At 42.1% G+C, this 25,493-nt stretch overlaps 1 protein-coding gene across 2 annotated transcripts in view; it reads right to left on the minus strand.

The window, feature by feature from the left end:
* EFNB2 (ephrin B2) overlaps positions 1-25,493 on the minus strand; it is a 53,744-nt gene that overhangs the window by 14,420 nt on the left and 13,831 nt on the right. For both annotated transcript variants that reach the window (XM_035115092.2, XM_035115091.2), the window contains exon 2: positions 12,277-12,560. In XM_035115092.2, coding sequence (XP_034970983.1) covers positions 12,277-12,560 — 284 coding nt within the window. The remainder of the gene's footprint in view (positions 1-12,276; positions 12,561-25,493) is intronic.

Genomic DNA, 25,493 nt, shown 5'->3' on the forward strand with positions numbered 1-25,493 from the left:
AAAAATTAATTTACTTTTAAAACCTGACCAAATCTCTGTTGATCTACCTTTTCTCCCATACTGTCTCACCACTGGGCACACCTTTGTATTGCTGCCCATATCCCCCCCCTTTTTTTGCAGATATAGGACAGCGAGTATGTCACTGTATCACAGGCACTAGCAATCTGCGAATACTCAAGCAGACCCTGCTCGTACTGCTTTCACAAATGGACTAAGAAGAGGGGAAAGGAGAATCACATTTCCTCAAAGGAATTTCCTTTCTTTTAAATGCTGGAAAAGATACATTATCCGGGGGGGGGGGGGATGAAAAAGGCACTCGGCTAAGGGGAAAGGAATCTGGATTTCCCCCAAACTTGTATGTTTTTCACCTGGAAAGGCCTTTATTGGCACAATGAAGCATACTGGGCATGGAGAGCTTACAGAATAACAATGGCTCCCCAGGAATTTACTTTTGGGCACAGCCATCCAAACACAGCATATACACCTCCTTATCCGAAGCTTACTGCTCACTTTAGCCAGGGTGAGTACAGCTGAGGGGCCTCAAGGATCACAGGGGATCTGCAGGGCTTTGGATCCAGGAAACTCAATGCTGCGAGCACTCTGACCAGAAACACCTCTTTTCCAGGACTCTTGTTGACTCCTGCCACAGTGGGAGCTTACCACCCTGTTAGGTACAGCTAAGGTAACCTTGGTGGAGGCACCACCCAAACACTGGCAGCACATAGAGGATGCTATGCAACATTGTGCCCTGCCATCACCATCAAAGGCTGGTGTCTAAAACAGACAGTGTGAAAACAACACAGGGCAGGAAATAGAGAATAAGATGGGCAAAGGTGTTGGTTGCAGCTCAGGATGACGATGCAAAGGTTAAGCCAAAGCCATACTGGAAAGAGTGGCATTTATCAAAAAGGCATTATCAACCTGCTCCCACAATATATGTGTTCTGAACATCTTATACCTGACTTTTCTGTGCAACTCAAACACTGCCCTTGAATATTTTTGAGTCACTGACACAATAAAAAGGAATCTTCAAGCTTCTATCCCCCCCTCTCTCTCACCAATACTGCAGTTTATGTGCTGAAATCCACTATGTTTTCTATAAACAAACCAATGGAAAAACCTGCCGGTTTTACATGCAGTTTCTTCATACTAGAAAGAGTTCTCTCTTTATATATTTTTATACCTCAAGCTTGGAAAGAGTCCAAGAAATACTTCCCAACCCCGTTCTATGATATTTTCTTAAACCTTCAGCTGAGCAAAAATGGATAAAACGAATTCGTATTTGAGTTACACCAATTGTTCTAAATGATGCATAGGCTTGTCCATGGGAAAATGGCTGCCTTAAGGGAGCCTGGGAAGATATAATCCATCAACAGATTTGCCCTCAACGATTTCCATCTGCATCCCCTAAATCTTCTACAGTCTGTTGCTAAACATCTCCCCTCCTTTCCCCCCTCTTAATAAAAAGGTTAGAATAAAAAGTTCCTGTGGGGGTGGGGGTGTGTGGAAAAAAAATATCGCAAACTCCTTGTGTGCAGTCTACTGTCACTAATTGCATGCAATGATATTAATGACCCAGTAATTGCTGTAAGAGTGGCACTGGAGTGGAAAACATCATCTTGAGGCAGGGTTCATCTCTAGGTGGTAGAACATCACCATTGACAGAGTTAATGCCTAGTGACATTTTAGAATATAACACTACAGATGAGAAAATGTGCCACTTGCACGGCTCTAATGGCTTAGATGGACATGACGTTATTTGCAGTGACCGCAAGAGAGTCCAGCAGTAACCCCAATGCAGTGACACAGTAAGGGTTTGCCCTACAGATGAACCTCATTCCTTTCAGGGGAGATATTCTCTACTATAACAATCTAGTGCAATTTTCCACATGTTTGCTTCAATAAAAGAATACCTTCATCTCCCGCTTTTACTTCTAGCACAAACAGAAGCAAGCTTTATTGCAGAACACAAAAAGCTATTTAGATCCTCTGGCCATTGTCTATCACACACACACACACACACAATGATTTGGCATTTTAAGTCTCCAGGTCAGTTATGGAGCCTATCGAGAAAGATAACACAGTTATTTTTTCCTTGCTTAACAATGAACAACATCCTTGTAATATTAAATAATATGAACAGAATATTATTTAATATTACAAGGAGGTTGCTTATTGTTTTCATGCTTTGCAAATGAAATTTTGAAAAGCAGTCAACAAGAGAAAGAGAGAAGTTCAGCACAGCTGTGGTTTTATGGGTATGTACTGAAGAGGTTTATGACCAGAGTTAAAAAATATTTTGATTAAGACTGATTTCAGAGGAATCAGATTTCAGTGGTATTTTGAATTTTGACCTCACTTCCCCACTCGAGTAGGGCAAAAACTCCAACCCCAGTGTGCTTCACAGAATAATATTAAAACAGGCTTATAAACTGGTACATGGATTACTGAATATGCATTAATACTTTTGCCTTTATCATTAAATTCCTTGTAGAAAAATGAACAATGAACAAAAAATCAAGTTCCTTGCGTACAAAAGGCAACACTGAGCAGCAAAGCTTTTCCTGCCAAGAATCTAAACCATGGGTAGGCAAACTAAGGCTTGGGGGCCGGATCTGTCCCAATCGCCTTCTAAATCTGGCCCACAGACGGTCCCAGAATCAGTGTGCATTTACAAGAGTAGAATGTGCCCTTTTATTTAAAATGCATCTCTGGGTTATTTGTGGGGCCTGCCTGGTGTTTTTATATGAGTAGAATGTGTGCTTTTATTTAAAATGCATCTCTGGGTTATTTGTGGGGCATAGGAATTTGTTCACCCCCCCAAAAAAAAATATAGTCTGGCCCCCCAAAAGGTCTGAGGGAAAAAGTTTGCTGACCCCTGTCTAAACCTTCATGACAACCCACTAGTTCATAATTTTCTGAAATTTAGAATTGGCTTTGAACAATGCAACCTACGTATAGTGCCTATCAAGCAGATAAGCAAGTTTTAACAGTATGCTCTGTACTGTCACATCCTTAAATATTTTAGGCAGAAATCATTGCCCTGGTAAATAAATTTAGCTTCCTGCTACATAATCAAATGCTGAAAACGGACACAAAACACTTTTTGAGTTTGCAGAAAAAGCGATAAGACGTCAACCCTCAAAAGTAGCAAGGGCAACACGCAAGCGGGGACCATCTCCCACACATTGGAAGCAGCGAGAGGCTCTGTTTGCAATACTCCCTCTGTCTTCGCCGGTGGGGAGGGGAGTATGGGAGAGCCACCTCTTTCTCCCAGAAGAAAGAATCAGCTCACTCGCCCCCCATTGCCTGACATGCTCTGTTTGCAGAACTCCTTTCCTCCTCTGCCAGCACAGGGAGCAAGCAACCTCTTTCTCCTGGGAGAAAGAGGTAGGGTAGCTTGCCTGCCCCCACCCCACTGGCTGAACAAACCCCTCTGCCACCCCTCCAGCATGTGCACACAAACCGGAAGGACAGGGCAAGAGAGTGGGACTTCTTTGCACACAAACAGAAGATCGGCGCTGTTAGCTGGGGAGCATGAAGCCTCCTTCTCTCCAACTGGGGAGCTCCAATGTTTCTCTGGGTTGCACACGAGCAGGAGAAGGATCATGGCTCCATCAGATAGGGGTGGAGGGGAGCACTTTAATGAAGCCTCCAACCTGCCACTGGCAAGTAGCAGAGGGACTCTGGAGAGGTGGCAGTTTCACCAGCGATACTGAAACCATTATCACAGACTGCCCCTCATATCAGTCCTGGGCCTAATTACACTTTAATAAAATATAATTGATGCATCATTTTTATGCAGAAAATGATTCAGTATACTGCTGCAAGTGGTGTCCCTTGATATTTTGAGTTGGCAACTACTTAAGCCTTGAAAAATTGCAAAATTGCACGTTACTCGTTTTTTCAGTCATTTCTACCATGGTACAGAAATAAGGGGGGGAATTAAATCAGTGCTCATTTTGGAATAAAAATTATTTTTGGCACAAGATTCCGATCTCTGTTAAATGAAACATAAATGAAATACATCAAGGCAAAAATTATATAAAAAATTTGCAGGTGGAAATCTATAAATGGGTTTTGCTGTATGTGGGGTTTGCTCCGATATCAATATTCATAATAGCACCATATCATCCCATATGTAATATAATATCGTATATACTAGAGTACAAGCAGACCCGAATATAAGCCGAGGCACCTAATTTTACCACAAAAAACTGGGAAGACTTATTGACTCGAGTATAAGCCAGTTCACCATACCACAAACTGGTGGAGGAGGAAGGAGCGGCCCGAAAGGGCTGCTCGTTCCTCCTCCTCCGCCTTTGCCGCTGTCGGAAATGTGCTTGGGTGGGACCCTCACTAGAGTATAAACTGAGGGGGCTTTTTCAGCATAAAAGTGTGCTGAAAAAGTCAGCTTATACATGAGTATATGCGGTATAATATGACTTCTGCTTGCCCATATCTATGTAAAGAAACATTAAGCACATTTCCAAAATGTATTATGTTGCTCATTTAAATTTATTATTGCTCTTCTTTAATGGGCCTACTCTTTAGCAGGATGCAAATGACTCCTTTTGATTTAATGAGAGTTCTTCAAATCCCATAGCAAGACGGAAGGGCCTTAGGGCACTCATTTTGCCAGAGTTTTACACCAGTAGTTAACTTTACACATGGGAGTAGTCCTACTTAAGTCACAGAGATGCTTTATATACATAAAATTAAACCTCTGTGTGTGTAAGCCTTTGTAACACAGTGGCTTAAGTTATTTATTTTGTTTAAAGCATTTTAGTTCATTTAATGCTAATCTACATAATGAATATATAAAAGCTCCTTAAGCAGAGAAATGGCTTTCTCCTTTGTGGCATCATTTTATCCTTGGCATTGTTAAATCATTTACAAAGCAGAGCGTGTGGGTGGGGGGAAAGCTATAAATAAACAGAAGCTGGAAATATTCAACTACATATGATAAAATATTAAAAACCCTTTCAAGTCTGAGCAATTCCTAAATAATCATTCTTCCTTTTCTAAGCAGTCACTCCTTGTTTCCTGTCTCCTTTCATATCTAGTACACATTAGAGTCTGGGGGAGGGGGGGTTCATTTTTCGCTCAGTAGTTCCCACCTATTAAGAAGCAAAGCCATCCTGTCGTCCTCTCATTTGCTACACTTGGGAATGAAGCAAGGGGTACTTACATATTTCCTGCTGTAATACCATTTCCAGCTAGTTTTAAATGAGATGAGCAGCCAGCACTCTGCCTAGATAATGGCACCTTAATATGAACAAAGGCAATCTACAGCAGCTATGTTCAGTTTATAGGACCTATGTGGATTGGGAAGGCAGACCCAGCAGACTGAGCCTCCATTATTACCCTCCCCAGCTTTGTACAGGAATCTGAAACTCTGCAAATCTTTTTTTTTTTGGGGGGGGGGGGGTAACCCAGTAATTTTATTTGTGCAAATTATATTCCACCACAGCTGAACAAGAGTCCCTTTAAAAGGCTCACAATAACTGACCACCTTATATCATCTTACAGTTAAGAGGGGCTGGCGGTAATTCATTTATTCTTCTGGAAGACGTAGGTAGGAGAAATAAAGCAAGGAATGCAATTTGCAGACTGTCAGCACGAAGGTGGCTTTCAAGATAAGAGTTTCCCTACTGCATGGAGGGCAGGCTATAGCCACAAATGTTCGGTTTCTGGAAGTAAACACAACTTTATTCTTTTAAAAATAAGGATGATAATGCAGCTGTGAAAAAAACAAATCAGCTCAGTCTATTGAAACAAAAAAGGCATACGGAATCAACTGAGAGAGTCTTGTTGGGCAACTGTTCTATCTTCAGAAACCGGTAATAACATACACACACACACACACACACACACACACACACACACACACACACACACATATATATATATATATATATATATATATATATATATATATATATATATTGCAAAAAGAAGCGGAACTGTAGTTTCTTTGTTATGCCTCAATCCAAAAATGCTTCTTTATGTCTTTATATTACTTTACGCCACCCAGACATGAAAGTGGGAGTATATACATATTTTTATAAATAAAACTCAGGGACAGGATGAACCACCATTCCTAAGATTTGTCTCAAAAGAAAATTCATTTTTTCAGATAATGCTTTATCATCTGACATAGTGCACACCTCCTTCGACCACAGTAGATCCCCTGATATAGTGAACAAAATGGCCAAATGTTTTGTTCTGAGCTTGCCTGCTATTTTTGCCACGAGCCTTCCCCCCCTTTTTTTGTTTTTAAACTGGCCTGCTTCCCTGATATGTGCCTGTTCAGATGCTTAGCAAACACAAGCGGCACATGAATAAAATGTTGTTTGTTAGCTTCGTTTTGCAAAAGCGTGTTTTCTATTGCACAAATGTACCGTAATTTAGGAACTGACCAAATAACAATATATGTGTCTTAAGAAGGTGGAGACATCAAGCAGGGAACTGAAGACTGTCTGCTAGGAAACAAAACAACTTTATGGCGAGTTGAAAATTCCATCCGTTAAATAACTTGACTTTAACAAGAGACACAAAATACTCTTTTTAATACAGGCCAGGTTGATTACACCCCTCGACTTGGATCTTAGGCATGTTTTATCGGAAGTTGCTCAGAGTTTAGTGGGACCAACAGACATAAGAATTTATTCCATCCAGGAGGATTTTCTGCTGTTGCTGCGAGTTCTGCATTGTGCATAACCTTTGTTTTTCATTCTGTTAATCTTAGTCAGAAGGCAGTTACAAAAATGGGTCACTTGAAACAGTTGACAAAAAAAGAAGGAAAGCCATATATTCTATTCTGCAAGCAAAGCCAATGGTTATCTTAAGAGTACGTAGACGGCAGCTCCAGATGTTAAACTGAATTAAACCATGGCGATGAAGCATGCCATATCAAATGCCATATCGAAGCAAATATATATTCTTGAGTGACTCTGTTATCACTACTCTTACATACTACGGAACCCACAGGAAATTATGTCTCCAACCCAAGAAAACCATGTTCATTTATGGTTTGGACTAGATCAGGCACCCCCAAACTGTGGTCCTCCAGATGTTTTGGCCTACAACTCCCATGATCCCTAGCTAACAGGACCGGTGGTTGGGGAAGATGGGAGTTGTAGTCCAAAACATCTGGAGGGCCAAAGTTTGGGGATGCCTGGACTGGATCAACATAGTAATGAGAGAGCAAATGAGATAGCTAATTAAGACCCATAATTAGCTGCCCATAGGCCCTTTGTGTGGAAGGGTGAGGCATAAATTTAATAAATAAGCAAACTGAGTCATTAATTTAAATAAAAGGGAACAAGAATAAGGAATCAGAACTACTCTATTACCTCGGCTGAAAGATTTTGGCTCTCCCCAATTATGAACTACCGGTAGTGTTGGCCGTTCCATCAGGCTAACTGAACAGTTTCTATCCCAGCTAGGCGACATGATAACTGTAACTTTATGAACTGATCCTTGAGCTCACCCCCCCCTTCCTCTCCACATCCCATCCCATTTTTCTTACGTGTTGTGTCTTTTAGAGTCTAAGCGTGATGGCAAGGACTATCACTTATGCTAATCTTTCTTATTCTGAGAGCTTTTTTGGGATAAAGAATGGGACATTTTTTTTAAAAAAGAGCAGGTTTCAAAATAACCCTCCACCTCGACTGCAATTTGTGATGTGATGGAAGAGCTGCCCAGTTTTCAGGCTGGTGGAAAGTTGAGCAGGAAATGACCTCTGCTTCTTTCTTCCTTGGGCCCTGATTAGCTCAAGGTCCCAGAGGAATTCTCTGCTTCCTGTTCCCAGGTTCTCTTCCATTGGGGTGGGGTGGGGGAAGAGAGGCATCACAACAAGAGAAAGGGCCTCCATGAAAAAAATAATTAATGAGATAATCTATCCTAAAGTTAAGACTAATTCTGTACTGATTTAAGAAAATGAAGATGACGATGGTGATGGTGATGATGATGATGATGATGATGAAAGGTTAATTCCACGCACAAGCAACTGAGATATGCTTTCAACAGCTATTTATGTTTGGATATGGTCATCTACCCCATGTTTAGACTCTGTGGGATTTTTCCTCGCACCTGAATTACACCACAGGCGGAGCAGAGGCGTCAAGCCACAGAATAGGCTTGGAAACAGACTGAATTAAGGTAAATAAGTCTGAACAGGTTCTGTGAACATCTGAGCAAGTACTCACTCCTACTCAATAAATGTGCTGAGGATGGAACGACACACCAATTCCATTACTCATCCTTATTCCTGTCTTTCTTCTTATCTGGTGGCCACATCCTTTTTCTCCAAAGAATGAACAAGTGGTGCGGAAGCCACATTTCCCTCAGAAGCTCCCAGCATTACTTCGCTTCGGCCACATGTTTGTATCTTGACGCCTACAAATAATTACTTCAGGTATTTGTCGGATAAAGAAAGCTTTTGCATACTAATTTTTTGGTTGAAAAATGCATTCATTAAAAATACAAAAAAAAAGTCGTTGCTTTTGTCTGAGCACAGTTCATAATAGGTTTGGGGCTTTTCTTTCCTCAAGGGGAAAGGGATGAAGCTCAGTGGCAGAGCGTGAGCACCGCATGAAGAAGGTCCCAGTGTCAAGATCAGTGATGGCCAAACTTGGTCCTCCAGCTGTTTTGGGACTACAACTCCCATCATCCCTAGCTAACTGGACGAGTGGTCAGGGATGATGAGAATTGTAGTCCCAAAACAGCTGGAGGGCAAAGTTTGGCCATCACTGGTCTAGATGAACCAATGATTTGACTCTGTGCAAGACAGCCTCCTATCTTCCTTCCTAAGGGGAAGCAGTACCTACTGTTCCCCAGTCACATACCCTTCGTGGCAGGAACAATTATGGCTGACAATCCAAATATTCTTGGTGCTAATACAGGATCATAACTGGACATCTTGAGGAGTTGAGAAATGGAGGGAATTTCTACCATGTTGGTGTCCTATTTTTGTGAAGAAAATATATGCCTCACTAAGTTTCAGCTTTGGTCACAGGTGATCTGAAACCAGACCTTTAAGGCACCAGCCAATCATGCATAGCGTCCTGCCAGGACGTTCCTATTTCAAGTAATATGTCTTCCTGAGACATTATGATAAATCTTATACCATATCCGAGGCACCAGGCTGAAGGGACAGTGAATTCTGTAACCCCTAAAGAATGTTCTAATCCTCCCGGAAATGTAATGTCTATTATACCTTATTGCCATAATGAAATAATTATACAAAAATGAAGAAAATGAGTTCTACTTATGGATTTACTCTGAGGGATTACTGACACAGATACGACAAAGCTGACAGTCTACCATGAAGTTCCGTTTGTGTCCATAACTCTCAAGTCATAATTAAAATGGTGCCATTTATGTCACAGTTGGCCTACTGTGGAGAATTAATCCCCCTAGCATTAGATAACTGAAATATTTCATCCTCAGAACCAGCTATTTGAGCAAAGACAGACGTTTTTATGTTGCACTTTTTCATCAGGCCTACTGGCAACTGTCTGTTTTCAGCGCTGCACTTCTCACTCAAGCAAAATAGAAATTCCCTTGCACGTCTCTGCAAAAAGACACAGGCGACAGCAGGGAGCACTTCTGCATTTTTACCCACCAAGACAGTGCAGTGCATTTTTACAACATAATCTTACAATCCAGCAAATCACATTTTTAAATATTCCACATTCGTTAAATCATCAATTCTCTGATTGCTGCAGGTTTTAATTACACTGAAGTTGCTGCGACTCTTTTCCTGTTTCTTATTTACAAATGAATCTACTAGAAACAAGGAGAATGAATGTAACTTTGAAATAGCTATTTACTTTCATTGCTATTCCCCATGCCCAATTTTATCTTTTTTCAGTTATTATAAATATTTGAAATGTTCAGATTTATAGGAGCCACAGCATCTAAGCCAGGGGTCCCCAAACTTACTTCGCCGAGGGCCGGTGCCGCCAGTGCCAATCGCGCTGCGGGCCGGAGCGTGGGGGAGCGTGCACCCTTACACATGCGCACACGCAATATTCGGTGCACTTCCAGGTTGCCAGAACACCGGAAATCGCTTGTACGCATGCTCATGGGCCTCCTCCGGCCCAGAAGAGCACCATAAATGACGCTTGCGCATGTGCACAAGCTATTTCTGATGCTCCCGGCGACCTGGAAGTGGGCAGCCGTGCTGCGCCGGTAAGAGCAGGCGGCGGCAGCGGGCGTCACCGGGGGCTGCATAAATGAGCCTTGCGGGCTGCATCTGGCCCCTGGGCCTTAGTTTGAGGAACCCTGCTCTAAGCCCAACTTCTGCTCTGAAATGCTACCCGCCTACCAGACCAACCTCAGGGATATTTGCCATGCTGCTTTCCCAAGGCAAAGGCTGGCAGAGATGCAGCTATGCTCCATTCTAATCAGGGCCAAATTTAGATTTGATGAAGCCCTAAGTCATGGGTAGGCAAACTAAGGCCCGGGGTCCAGATCCGGCCCAATCGCCTTCTAAATCCAGCCAGCAGATGGTCTGGGAATCAGCGTGTTTTTACATGAGTAGAATGTGTCCTTTTATTTAAAATGCATCTCTGGGTTATTTGTGGGGCATAGGAATTCGTTCATTATTATTTTTTTCAAAATATAGTCCGCCCCCCCCCACAAGGTCTGAGGGACAGTGGACCGGCCCCCTGCTGAAAAAGTTTGCTGACCCCTGCCTTAAGCTGCTGGAGGTAATGGGGCCCTTTATATGTCCAGCTGTCCTTTGTCAACAACAAATTGTTGCTCTTTTTTGTGTTAAATATATGCTATATGGTAATTTATGGATCTAATAGGTATCTAAAGCCATTTGCACATAACAAAATATGTATTTTATCAATGTAATTGTCAAACTGAAATACAGTTAAGAAGTATATTAATAGTGAAATAGAATTAAGAAGATGTATATTAATAGTGAAATAATTTAATATTAAATAACAGGTACAACAGCTTGACCTACATTCAACTGTGTTGCCCTGCAGTCTGCAGCTGTGTGCTACATGTTTCCATGCAACTAGTCCATGCAGAATGTAGGCATCCTATATATAGCAATGAGCAAACCAGTGATATTTTAGGGAGCAGGCTAGCAGGTGGGGCCCATTACTTACATCATAGGAGCCTACACAACACAAAACACTGTTGCTGTATATTTTATTATATATTTTTCCCTTTAATTTTTTGGGAGGCCCCCAAGACAGTATAGCTTGTTTAGCTTATATGTAAATCCGGCACTGATTCTAACCCTCCCAGACATCAACAGAGAAGGACTGTTAAGACTGCACTCAAAGATGAGGCCATAATTCGGAGCTTTGTTTAACTTTCACTATGGCTCCTGCAAGCAAAACAATAGAGTGGGGAAATGAGACCAACACATTGGTGCTGTAATTCAGTGCCCACCTATCTGGTAATGTCCTACTGAGATCAGTGAATTAACCTTCAAGTAATTGCACATTTTAATTTTTAGCTATTTCCAACTGCATCTTAAATGTATATTCGGTTTTTTAAAAAGAAAAGGTAAGCCAGCTTTGATAGGACTTACCCTGAAAGGGAAGGCATACATAAAGGAAAAGGCGGCTGTAAGTCTCCAGTTTCTCTGAAGCTTTAGAGACAGAACGCTTAGGATTATGCAAATAGAAACCAAACCCACTTTTTGATGTAAATGATCAATTTGTGAATTACCTACCAAGGTGATATTTCAGAAATTTCTTAATTTTTTTTTCCTACACAGAAAGATTACTTCACATCTTGAGCTATTTCTCCTACCTCCCCTTCTTATGTTTGCTTAAAATTAGGATTCACAAAACTGTATTCTATTATACTTAATTATTGCTGTTCACCATTCAATGCGCAGTGATTGACATACCCCATTTCAGAAGGGCAATACTGTAGCATTAAAAAATAATAACATACAAAACTAATGTGTACTCAAGGCACTGCTGTTTCTGGCGGTGCCTTACCCCTCTATACATGGGTTGGAACCAGATTAAGATGGCCATGTTTTCCATACATTGCATTACGAGCATTACTACCACAATTACACAGCTCACATCTATGAAAACCTGGAACCTTTAAAAAGAAAAAAGAAAAAGCTCTAAAGCAGCAGGGAGTTGGTTAATAATAAGCTGCCATGAAAATACTTTAAAGAAAACAATATAAATCCTTTAAGCTTCTTACTTGATTGAATACAATGAATAAATTAAGAAGCAGCAAGACAGAAGGAGAAGGAAACAAAAGTCATTGTTCACTTACATATGATGTAATAATCTTTGTTTCTCTGAAATTCCAGTCCCCAGAGGTTAGGGCTGAATTCTTGAAACTTGATGGTAAACTTAACATCTTGATCAGGCTTGGCACAGTTGAGCAGAGGTGTGTTGTCCTTTTTAATAGTGCAACTATCTGCTTGGTCTTTATCAACCATATAGACCTTATAGTATTCATACTGGCCACTAGTTTTAGAGTCCACCTTCGGGCATATAATATCCAGTTTGTCTCCGATCTTTGGGTATAGTACCAGTCCTTGTCCAGGATGGAATCTAAAAAGAATTGGGGAGGGGGAGAGAAAATGTCAAGACACTTGATAAAAGATCTGGTCAGAAAAATCTTTTAAAAGGGGGGCAGCAAAGGGAACAAAATACAGCTTGAAAACTGTTTTTTAAAAAACAAAACCATCTAGGTTGCTAAAGGAAATGGATGGGATAGAAGCTACAAGGCAAAAAACCTATCTTTCACACACAAACCCCACTGTTGAGGCTGTACACATCTTAGTGGCTTAAATTTCCCCCTGCCTGCATTTCAAGTCACATTTGCACATTGCTGTGCACACTACGAATGTCTTCACCCAGTGTACATTTCCTGATTAGCTGGCCCTGACCTGCAACACACACACCCAATGAACTCCTAGTTACAGGTAGGTAGCTGTGTTGGTCTGACGTAGTTGAAACAAAATTTAAAAAATCCTTCCAGCAGCACCTTAAAGACCAACTAAGTTTTTATTTTGGTATGAGCTTTCGTGTGCATGCACACTTCTTCAGATACGAAGAAGGAGAGGTGTCTGAAGAAGTGTGCATGCACACGAAAGTTCATACCAAAATTAAAACTTAGTTGGTCTTTAAGGTGCTGCTGGAAGGAATTTTTTTTATTTTGTTCCAATGAACTCCTGTTCATGACGCTGTCATCTGCACATGCTCTTGTCATCTGTGCACGCCGCACAATGACTGTCCCAAATGTGCACACCTCAGCTTAGCTGCAAAGTGAATGCGCCTTTTGTTTTCAACTAGGAAGGAAGCCCATTGAGGGGAAATGGATCAAACAGCAGCATTTCTGAAGAAACCACAGGGTAGACATGGATTGTGGCTAACACCACCGTATGTGCACATGGCTTCAAAACCAGCAGTGGGAGTCCACTGGAACCAGAGTAAACAGTAATGGGTACGCAGCCTAAATTAAAATAAAAGAGGTAAAAAGCAAACATCCTTTGAAATGATAAGGAAATGTTCTTCGAAGTGGGGAATTTCAGTTGGTGGGTATTAAGCATCATATGGTCTGATACCTGCATTGCCAGTAGCACAAGTGAAAAGGATCTAGGGGTCTTAGTACACCACAAGCTAAGCATGAGTCAACAGTGTGATGCAGCAGCAGCAGCAGCAGCAGCAGCAGCAGCAGCAGCAGCAGCAAAAAAAGCTTCAACAGAATAGTATCCAGGTCAAGGGAAGTAATAACCCCACTCTATTCTGCCTTTATCAGACCACACCTGGAGTCCAGTGTCCAGTTCTAGGCACTACAAGGATGTTGACAAGCTAGAACGTGTGCAGAGCATGGTGACCAAGATTATCAAAGGCCTAGAAACCAAGTCTTATGGGGAATGGTTGAGGGAATTGGGTATGTTTAACCTGGTAAAGGGGAGCCATGATAACCATATTCACATGGAGGATGGAGCAAGCTTCTTTTCTTCTGCACTGGAGGCCAGGACCCAAACCAATGGATTCAAGTTATTAGGAAGGAGATTCCACTTAAACATCAGGAAGAACTTCCTGACAGTAAGAGTTGTTTGACAGCAGAACAGACTCTCACAAGAGATAGTGGACTCTCCTTCGAAAAGGCTTTAAAGCAGAAGTTGGATGGCCACCTGTCATGTATGATTTAGTTGAGATTTCTTGTGTTGCAGGGGTTTGGGCTAGAGGACCCTCGCAGTCCCTTCCAATTCTACAATTCTATGATGTTAGTCTTGCTCATGGAAGCAATCGCCCTAGAAAGCTCATTAAAGTTATGTTTCTCCAATGTCACATAACCCTCATAATGGTGTAGGTGGGGTTAATGTTGCTTTTCAGTGATATCACAGGCAGTGTCTAGGGCAGATGCTGCTGCTGAAGCTAAGCAGGTCTGGGTCTGGTGAGTGCCTGGATGGGAGACTGCTTGGGAAGCCACTCATGAGCTGCATGATGGAAGGAAGGTATGTGATAAATGTGCTAGATAATTAAATGTTACACAGAGCAATTTCTACTATAAACAGAGGCACTGACTGGCCCTTTCCTAGCCTACCATATGGACGGGCAGTGAACCAACAGTTGCTTCAGCTTCCAGGCAATAGATACACATCTGACCTCCTTTTGTCCACAATACCTCCCTCTGCTTGCCGGTCCTTTAGAAGGCTTCCAACTCATCTCCTTCCCTCATTCCTTTCATTAAAAAAAAGGAAAGAAAAGCTTCGCCTTCCCTTAAAACTAGGGCAGGTCTACGTAAACCATTAAAGTGTGCACTGTCTGGTATCAAATGGTTATCTGAAATATTTCAGATTCCTTGTCGAGTTGGCTACTCATCAGTCAAGCAACCGGCTTCATTTTAATGTGGTGCCTTAAACAAAATAAACGTTTCAAAATTAAAATGATTGCTTGTAATATTGATTCAACCGCAAAATGAAGACACGCTCTCGTAAGCAACAAAGGCCACTGCAATCTTTCTCCCACACCCCCACGCCTGGATGCATGTGTTCCAATTAATGCCTGGAAGCTGCTCTTTAGAGCTATGGATACAATATCCCCCTAATACCTATAGCTGAAAGCCTCCTTTCCCTCTTCCTAAATCTTTCTTGTCAGCCATATTGCTGCAGATATCTTCCTTAATAGAAAATGTCTCTGAAGACTGGTTCCAAATGAATGGCCCTATCCAACACCTAGCATTAAAATGCCGAGCAATCTTTCTCCCTCATATGCACAAACATACAAACATTTGTGCTTGCTCCATTATGAAAGCTTAATAATTAAACCAGAGGTTCCTGTTATCTTGCACTTGATTAAATATGCCTACCAACAACTTGCCCCGGCCTTCCCTGACCTGGTGACCTGACCCTCCCATGCTCGCCGATGGGAGTTGTGGTCTACAATATATGGGTGGCACCAGGTTGGGAAAGACTGCCTTAGCATACCCTCCAACATTTCTCTGATGAAAGCAGGTGTGTCCTAAGGAAAAGCGGGACATTCCTGGATCAAATCAGAAACCAGGCCGGCTTCTGTAAATCCAGGTCTGCCCCTGGAAAATAGGGACACTTGGACTGTCTGCCTTAGCATGCAAATAAAAAGGTGTGTGCATATAAGATGGTGGCAATGGTTCAGAGACTCTTAATTGTGAGTTTGTGAGCTAGAAATGGATCTCCACTTGCCTGAAAACTGTTAAGGTTGCCTGAAAAGATTGCAGAGATCACCATTTTATTTTATTTTTGCATCTTCACCCAAGAACATTTGGACTATGCAATCCTGTGCATGCTTCCTCGGAAGTCAGTCCCACCAAGTTAAAAGGGGCTTGCTCTCAGGTAAGAGGGCTTACAATTGCCGCTGGAATGGCAGAGTCATTCAAAAAGTCATTCAAAAAGAACACAGCCTGATAGTCAATAAATATATTTTAAAATGTATTCTTTAAAAGATACACGAAGAAAAAGGTGTGGATGTTTATTGTTTCCTTAAGTCACTTGCTCTGCAGCCATTTTACTTCAAAAACTACATATTAATTTACAAGGTGCAGGATTATAGAGGCAAGAAGAGGCTGTCCAGATATTTATGAGGAAGCTTAGAAATAAGAAAGCTATGTAAACTCCAATTGAATAGGGCAGAAAGTTTAGGTACTCTGTGAAGGTAGAAAGGCTTGGCCGTTAGTGATTTTAGTGGGGGGGGGGGAGTTTGTTGACAGGCTTTTACAACGGGTCTTATGGATGTATCTTTCTGTTTAGCTTCTACAAGACCTCAAATGTATTGTACTTTTAATTGATCTGTCTCATTCATTCACTTATCTTTAGTATTCCTTTTCTCTCTTGCTTTTCGGGTAGCCTTGAGCTGTTTTGGAAAGGCGGAGTGTAAATATTTTTAAATGATTTTACTATCTTAACTGGAATGACCACAACTTCTGATTCACCTTAAAGCAAGGCTTAATTATTTATGGACTGTGGCGTTAAGTATTCTGTGACGTTTTGCATTCATGGAGCAGAGGCTGCTGATGTAATAGTGCCACCATCTCTGTGTGGGACATGCAGCATTTAGAGATTTTACATATCCACAATCCAGTCAGATTCCGACACTTTGAGAAAGGTGCAGGAGGTGGCAGTGCTGTGGCTAACTAAAAAGCTTTGGTTCAAACAGAACTGTAAATAACAAGAGCAAAAGTCCCCCCAAACCCACACCTGGTACCAGACCAATGATGGCAAGGCCACGTCCTCTAAAGGGTTCAGCTGAAAGCTGCACAGTAAGGGTAGGTTCATTATGTCTGCAGCTGTCGGGTTATCTTCCAGAGCAAAGGTATGCAATGCAAAGCGGCAAATCCAAATGCAAAACCTCCAGCCGCTTCACTGTTCATTCTCACCGCAGATTTACATTCAAAGAAGAACCCCATTGAAATTAAACAGGGCACAAACAAGCAAATGGTGCGCTGTTAATCACGTGATAGATGCAAGATAAGGGGAGACAGAGAACATATTACTTTTAGGTCTGGCGTACAGAACCAGATGGAGCTGATGAACAAAATTAGTTTTAATCTCCCTTTGTCTGCCTTATTTGCCCTTCTCGTGGCTCCTGCAACAGAAAATATGGAGCTGCATATGGCTGCTAGGAACCATTCCAGCAGCCAAGAGGTACAGACTGATGGCACCCTTTGCCAACGCATAGCCAGCTTCTATGCCGAAGCACTGGGGCAAGCAATTTGAACATGAAATACACAAGCTTCAGAAACAGATGTCAAGTTGTTTTCATTCCTTTAAAAAAGAAAAAAGAAAAGAAAAGCCTCCTTGTTTTACTCCCCAAATGTGAGTCTGAATGGTGACATTTCAAACATACGATGCTCGCTCATTATAAATGAAATGCAGTGATGCCTAGAATTATGAAAAGAGGACAACAGGCTCCTATGCGTGCATACAAAAGATATTCAGTCCACGATTCCAAATACATTTCAAACGTGCAAAAGCTGTTCTTCAGGGGAAGAGGTAATTTAGTGTAAAAAAAATGTTTGAAAACCTGTCGGCCAGAAATTATGTAACGGGGGAATCCATTGCTTGGGAGTTTCATCTGGTGGAAGAACACCGGGCACCTCAGTCACACAGATGACATAATGTACGAAATAGGAAGTCCATGTGGGATCCATTTCATATGCTATATTACCTTGTGTGGGAAGGCTGTTCATCTACCGTGTCAGGATGCCAAGTAATATACGTATTATATGAGAAACATGAAATAGCAGAAAACAACCCATGTGTATCATTTGCCACAGGAGTAGGAGGGCTTCCAATACAGTACAGATGCTGCATCTGTACATCATCATCATCATCATCATCATCATCATAAATTATTTCTACCCCAGCCACTCTGGGCGGCTTCCAACAAAACATTAAAATACAGAAATCCATCAAACATTAAAAGCTTCCCTAAACAGGGCTGCCTTAAGATGCCTTCTAAAGGTCTGGTAATTGTTGTTCTCTTTGACCTCTGGTGGGAGGTCTTTCCACAGGGTGGGTGCCACTACCGAGAAGGCCCTCTGCTTGGTTCCCTGCAACTTGGCTTCTCGTAGAGAGGGAACTGCCAGAAGGCCCTCGGCGCTGGACCTCAGTGTCTGATGGGAGTGGAGACGCTCCTTCAGGTATACTGGACCGAGGCAGTTTAGGGCATTAAAGGTCAGCACCAACACTTTGAATTGTGCTCGGAAACGTGCTGGGAACCAATGTACAGTAGGTCTTTCAGGACCGGTGTTATGTGGTCTCGGCAGCCGCTCCCAGTCACCAGTCTAGCTGCCGCATTCTGGATTAATTGTAGTTTCCAGGTCACCTTCAAAGGTAGCCCCACATACAGCGCATTGCAGTAGTCCAAGCGAGAGATAACTAGAGCATGCATCACTCTGGTGAGACAGTCCGCGGGCAGGTAGGGTCTCAGCCCGCGTACCAGAAGGAGCTGATAAACAGCTGCCCTGGACACAGAATTGACCTGCACCTCCATGGACAGCTGTGAGTCCAAAATGACTCCCAGGCTGCACACCTGGTCCTTCAGGGGCACAGTTACCCCATTCATACATGCCTCAACTCTTCTGTAATCTCTCTTTCCAAATGACTTTTTTTTAAAAATCCCCAACTGTTTAGGTGTACTCTGCCTCGTCCAGTGTTTTCTAGTTCCCATGGTTACTGAACTTCCTTTATGCATTTTTATGAAATGTTTCATCGCCAAGGCAATCCCAGATACATAGGGCTGGGCGATATCTGGTTTTCAACATTGTGATATATCACCAGCTAAACATCACGATACACTGATTTGTCACGATGTCTGAAATAAGGATGGAGGTATGGAGAGGCATTGGCTGGCTACAAATGCACATCCTATTTCAAGATGTGTTCTTGATCCCACATTAACACATTCACGTGGGTATACAAGCAAGCGCAGCGCAGCTCAAGGATATTTTTATCATCATACGTGAAAAATATTACCATGTCACTCGCCTATTCCTCCCACAAGTTCTGTGCAGCAGTACTTTGCACTAAAGGTTCTTCATAAGCCCATTTTGCTAGGCGGATATTGACAACCGAACTTACACTATGCAGGGTCTTCCACCATCAAGACACTGAAATGAACTGGGCCAAATGGTTAGTTTACATCCAAGAGGTTACAACTGACAGACAGTGTTTAGTAAACCACCTCTTGTTTACTTGCTAAATGTAAGAAAGGAAATACATTTCTTTAAATGCACATTGCAGGAAAATGTACTGTATAAAACATGAGCAGAGGCTAAAGCTTCATGCAATACTTTTGACACATGAATTTGAGCCTAGAGACTGGCAGCAATGCAGCATGTTTAATGATCTTCCCACTGCAAGAGTCTCATTTGCTGAGAGCTTTTCCTAAATGAAAAACTAGTGGAACCTCGGGTTAAGAACTTAATTCGTTCTGGAGGTCCTTTCTTAACCTGAAACCATTCTTAACCTGAAGTGCCACTTTAGCTAATGGGGCCTCCCGCTGCCGCTGCGCGATTTCTGTTCTCATCCTGAAGCAAAGTTCTTAACCCAAGATACTATTTCTGGGTTTGCAGAGCCTGTAACCTGAAGCGTCTGTAACCTGAGGTACCACTGTATACAGAATCTTGTCCCACCTGCACTACTCTCATATAGCCAAGACTGTTTTATGTTGGGTATCTAACATTTAAAAGAATGTGAATTGGGAGGTATGTAGTTCACGCATCATTTAGTGGGTGGCAGGGACAGCCTGCTTTAGCTAAAAATGATGAGTTATAAATGGTACGTTTACAAATGACCTCCTTACACAGTAACATCACAACTATTCTCATTTTATTATTTATTATTTTTGCAATATTGTGCTGAGCAATTACTGGAATGCTGTAAGTACTTGTCGCAATAGAGAGCTTTGTTCCATTTGCTAAATCAATTTCAGCTCCCACAAAGAACCAGCTAATGCGCAGCAGCCTCTTTTTTCTTTCTTTCTTTTTTTGGTCTACTAAATGAAAAAAAATGCTTTATGGATATGATGAATATTCTATTTTTAGCTATATGAATCTTGTCAACTGCAGTGGACTCATGCCACCATCAGAAAACCACCAATCGACACAGCAGGAAGCTACAATCCCCAGAATTCACTGCTGAAGACCACACTATAATATTGTACAGTATCTGCCTGCTCTGCAGGTGGGGATAGGGAATCATACCTTTATATGTATATGCCAGTACTTATTTTTTTACCTTACAGATACGTATACAAATACATACATAGTACACCTTTAGTAAAATCATGGGCATGTCCTTATAGAGATGAACTGGCCCACAGAATGCGCAGATGGAAAAAGTAATTGGTAAATGCAGGGCAATTAGATGCTCATTCCTTCCACTTCTTGATGAATCATGCATGCACCTCTGGCCAAGAGCCCAACACTTGACTCCTTGACCCCACTCCACATTTTACTTCTCCACATCCCATCTCAGCCCCAATTCTCAACGTTCTCCCCCCCCCCTTTTGTGGGGGGAGGAGGGAGGACACAGTTTCCATAGGAATACAGTGCTGGAAGTACAGCACACATAAGAGAAACTGTTAACTGATTGAAGCTCTTTGCAAAAGCACTTTGTCAGACGCATGTGTGTACGGAAGAGTTCTGGCTGTTTGCAAAAAGAGGAAAGAAATAAAAGAGCAAAGCAACTTCACGCAGGAGCTGAAGTACCATTCCCCGCCACTGCATTTATTGTTAAAAGTGGTAAGTCTTTTGCAAACAAACATCCACCACACTTAAAAAGCACTAAATGCAAGAAAGTGTCCCCTAAAATAACAAACCAATGAATAACTGAGATAACAAATTGAGAGTAAAATGAGTATCTGCAATAAAAAAAACAAGCACATACCCACTCTTCAAAAAGATAGCATTTTCTGGATAGCACTTTACTGCCCCCTTTTGCACTTTTAACATTAGAACAGGTTTGAGCATGAATGCACAGTTCTAAATACCAGCAAGATAACAAGAGGGCAACAGAGCTGTAGGTCCACACAGGAATAGGCTGTCAAACACTGTGTTTACCAAATTACCAAAGATGCAAACCGTAGGGATAGCGAGTCAATTCATTTCAAGCAGCTACAGAACAAGTCAGTGACTCGGGGGTTAAACAGAAATCACCTGCCTTTGTATAGGCACATCCGCACTTGGGGGTCTTTCCTGTTAATTCAGGCAAACCTACTTTCGGACATTTCCAAGGCAAAACAGATGAGGGTGGTTTGTTATAGTTACGGAAAGAAAGGCATAGCAAGGAGACAATGCGCTGGGAGGCCACAAGGCTGCATTTGCAGAGTCATATAGCTAACCCCCCCCCCCCCCAAAGCCTGGTCTTTATATAGTGGCAAACAAACAAAAATATTTTTATGCAAGTGCACAATGAGAAACCCAAATTCTGAAAGCCTACAGTACCAAACTAGTTCAACAGCTCTGAACTGTAACTTCACTGTCAGATCTGTATGTGTGGCCATGCCTCTGTAAACCTTTTTTTTTTTTACAAGAACAAAAAATACATTGAATCTACCATCTAGTGGCTGGTTATTTGCAAACTACTAATTCATACTGACAATGGGAAAGAAGTCACTCCCTCCGTAAGTAACCTCGGATTCCATTTGACAAAAGCCATGTGTGCCTTTATATTTAAACTTAATCCATTTCCTTCTGTCATCCTAAAATTGCTAAACAAGTCACAATAATATTAAATTTCACTGCCTACAGCACTGTGCAACCGAACCTCCGCTGCAATGAAAGCAGACTCCCTTTCAATATAAAGACTGACATTCTGTTTTGTAGCCACAAGATACAGGAAGAGCTCGATGCTGCATAAAAGCGCAGCATGTGTTCGCATGCACACTATTCAAAATATACGGCACAGATCGTTTTATGGCTATTCTGTCTTATTAATGGCAGCAAATTTGCCAATACCTAAAATAAAATAAAAATACTCTGCACCATAGCTTGCTGCATATATATATATATATATATATAGAGAGAGAGAGAGAGAGAGAGAGAGAGAGAGAGAGAGAGAGAGAGAGAGAGACCCTAAGAGAATTGTAGTGGGAGCTCTGCAATCTGGGAAGCAGGAAAAAGATTTAAGTGTGTAAGCAGAGAGAGTGGGGAGTGAGCCTAGCAAGCACCTCTTTTCAAAAGTTCTGAATTTCAGCTCTTTCCAAGCTTGCAGAGAGACCAGCTGGTATCTGCCAGAGTGCACTTTTTAAAGGGCACAATAAATCACAAGCCCAAGCTGGTAGAGACAATGCAACAAGACTGTGGCAGTCTAGCAGAAGCTCAGCGTCCCTTATTCAGAAATCCCCTTTTCAAGACATAAGAGTGTAAGGAGACAACCCTTAAAAAGTTTTGAGACTCCTTCCTCTTAATTACAATTTGTCAGCACCTGTGCAGTCTTGTTCTGAGTCACACAGCAATAACAAAAGAAGGTGGCGACTCCCTTGTCCTTTGGCTGGAATGTTCAAGCGCTGACTATGTGTCAGAAGAGATACTGGTTTTGCTGTTCCTTGAGAGAGAGAGAGAGAGCATGTGGTTTGTGCCTAGGTGAAGAAACCACAAGCTTCCTTAAGCACACTTGTTTTCAAGCTGGGATGTGTAGCCCAGTCATTTATAAACAATGGCAATGTCAGCAGTTGAGGCCAATTCACACCAAAATTTACTTTCCCCTGCTCCTATGCAAACTGATTATTGCAGTCACCTCGTCATACCACACTTGTGAATACTAGGCCCAAAAGATACACACTGTCACAAGCCTCAAAAAAAAAAAATTAAAATTGCAGGGTTCAGCCAGTATGGAAATCAAGCTTCTTTTTACCCGAAGAAGGGTACTCATCATGCAGATCTCCTGAGGTAATTGAGAATGTGCATATAAAGTGAATGAATCAACCCCCAATCCATTTCAAGTAAATTTTAGAATTTACATGTAGAGTTCCCAAACATCTTTGTGTCAAAGTATTCCCATTCAAACTGTTCATCCATCGTCAACTTTTTTTTATATAAAAAAACACTGTAGGGAAGATTTGTTAGGAAAGAGCCAAAAGAAAACCAAATCTAAATCCCTCATGTGCAATCTTGATCTAATCCATTTTCCTAGTCAGGGAATCTACTACAACTTTGGCAGAAGAAATGTGAAAAGGATTGAAGATGGAACAAAAAGGTTGTCTGTAAAAGTGAAAATAAAGAAAGAACATGGTGTTTATTATAACTCGGCATCTATAAACCATGGAACACACCAGCAATTCACAATTCACCTTGTATCCCGTGGTGCTGTGTTAGGCACTGAGACACACCTAATATACAAGCAAGCACATCGCAGTTTGGGCTGCATAGTTGGGTGGGACCCAAGATTGGTGCTTCACACACAGGAAAAACACAAACCTCCATTTGATTTTTCGTGTGCGGCTTCCCAAGTACTCTGACAAGAAACCATTTTTAAAATTTTTAGGTGTACTGTACAGTGGTACCTCAGTTTACGAACTTGATCCGTTCCGGAAGTCCGTTCTTAAACCAAAACCATTCTTAAACCAAGGTGTGCTTTCCCTAATGAGACCTCCACCACCGGTGCCCTTACACCATTCAGATTCCATTCTTAGACCGAGGTAAAGTTCTCAAACCAGGACACAGTTTCCGGTTTTGCGGAGTTTGTTAACCAAATCGTTCTTAAACCGAGGTACCACTGTACATATAAAACAGCGGAAGTGTACACCTAAAACACCAAGAACCTACCTACAGATGCACCCAGAATATATTTAACACTGTAGACTGCTAGAAGCCAAAAATGAATGACAAAAACATTTGAGGCCATCGGAGTATACTCTCACTGAAGACTTGTCCAATATGGAATCCTTGCGATGCCCAGTTAGGGTGGCTCAAAAAGGACAAAGTCAGTTCATTATTGCACACAGGCCAGGGCTAATGAAAACAATGGCTTCACATCTGCTGTGTGTGGGTGAGGGAGAAGAGAATTGGGTCCACCGGAAAAACCTTCTGCTGAGCCTATTTTTTTACTCCTCCCGTTTTGCCAAGTGTTTATCTGGAACCATCTCTCCCAAGGGCGTGAGCCAAATTAGGCAGTGACTCAGGCACGGGAGTTGTGCTTCTGGACACAGGTGTGTGGTGCTTTGCATTTGGGTGATAAAAGCCTATGCTGTGTGTGGGCCAGTGTAAGGAACAGAATTTGGCCAGTAGGCTTAACCTATCCCCCTCCCACAGTCTCTGTGGGCTAAGTTTGAAAGGCAGGTGGGGTCACCCATGGGTGTAGCCAGAATCTTATGGGGGGGCAGAACTTTTGTTAGGGGAGCAGTTAGTTGATAGGACAGAAACGTTCCGACTTCCAAATCGGAAGCCCCACCAGCTGTTCGGATTCCGAAAGATTGCTCAAACACTCACTTCTGGTTTTCGATTGTTTGGGAGCCGAGATACAACTGTATACAGATTTAATAAATTTAATAAATACTAATACTAATAATGATGATGATGATGATGATGGCAACAGGTGAAATGTTTTTGCCCATGCAGTTGACAAGTGTCAACAATCAGGCGACTGTTGCTGCTTGCAATGAGGTGCTCATGGTGTGAACTCAACTTCCAGCATAGGATTGTGCTGCTAAAACAAAAACCCCTCTCTCGCACAGCTTGGCTGCCTTGCCAGCCAACATGATTTTCCCTGCTCAGCTCACTAATAAAATCTAGAATTACCTTGAGAAAAGAAATAGGGGGGGGGGGGAGAGAGAGATAAAGGTTAAGCTCAGTAGAATGACTAAACCAGACTGCTCCTGAAACAAAACTGAAAATTAATTAAATGTGAAGAAAACAACTGGAGTGTGGACAGAAGTCGCAAAAGGACGGCAGAGCCCCTCGCAGGAGTCAAGGTGATGCTAATGCCAAATGGCACTTTTGCCCACTGAGGCATACAAATCAACCGCTGCTTGGGCACCACTTAAACAGATGGTAAGCACCAGCCGAAGTAGACCTCACTCAATGAGAGCCAGCAGTACAGCAATGTGCAGATTTAAATACAGGACTGCCCAGACTCCTTGAACCCCACTTGCCAAAGCAGGTAAGCTTTAATGAAGGTTTTGACATTCGGGAGTGAACTGTGCTAGCTTGTTGCAAAACGAAGTCGATTTGTTTGCTCACCCTTTTCCATGCCAAATGTGTGTTTAGGGCGAGGCCCAATAGCTCCTGCAGCAGCACATCACAGCTGGTGACATTATGCTGGCATTGTGAGCTGGCGCTCGGCAGAACGACTGTCCTGCTAAAGCAGCAAGAACTCCCACTGGCAAAATGGCATGGCATAGCCTCCCCGTGGCGCATGGCTGGGTAATCGAGAAATGGACACAAGGGTCCTAGGGTTCACAAACTCAGTCGCTTCCAATGCCACGAAGGATCCACGAAAAGAAACCCTTCTCTCAAGAGTTGTCTGTGAAATGAAGTAACTTGAAACCAAAGGA

The sequence above is a fragment of the Zootoca vivipara genome, chromosome 4, assembly GCF_963506605.1.
Source record: "Zootoca vivipara chromosome 4, rZooViv1.1, whole genome shotgun sequence".
In the NCBI taxonomy this organism is placed as follows: Eukaryota; Metazoa; Chordata; class Lepidosauria; order Squamata; family Lacertidae; genus Zootoca; species Zootoca vivipara.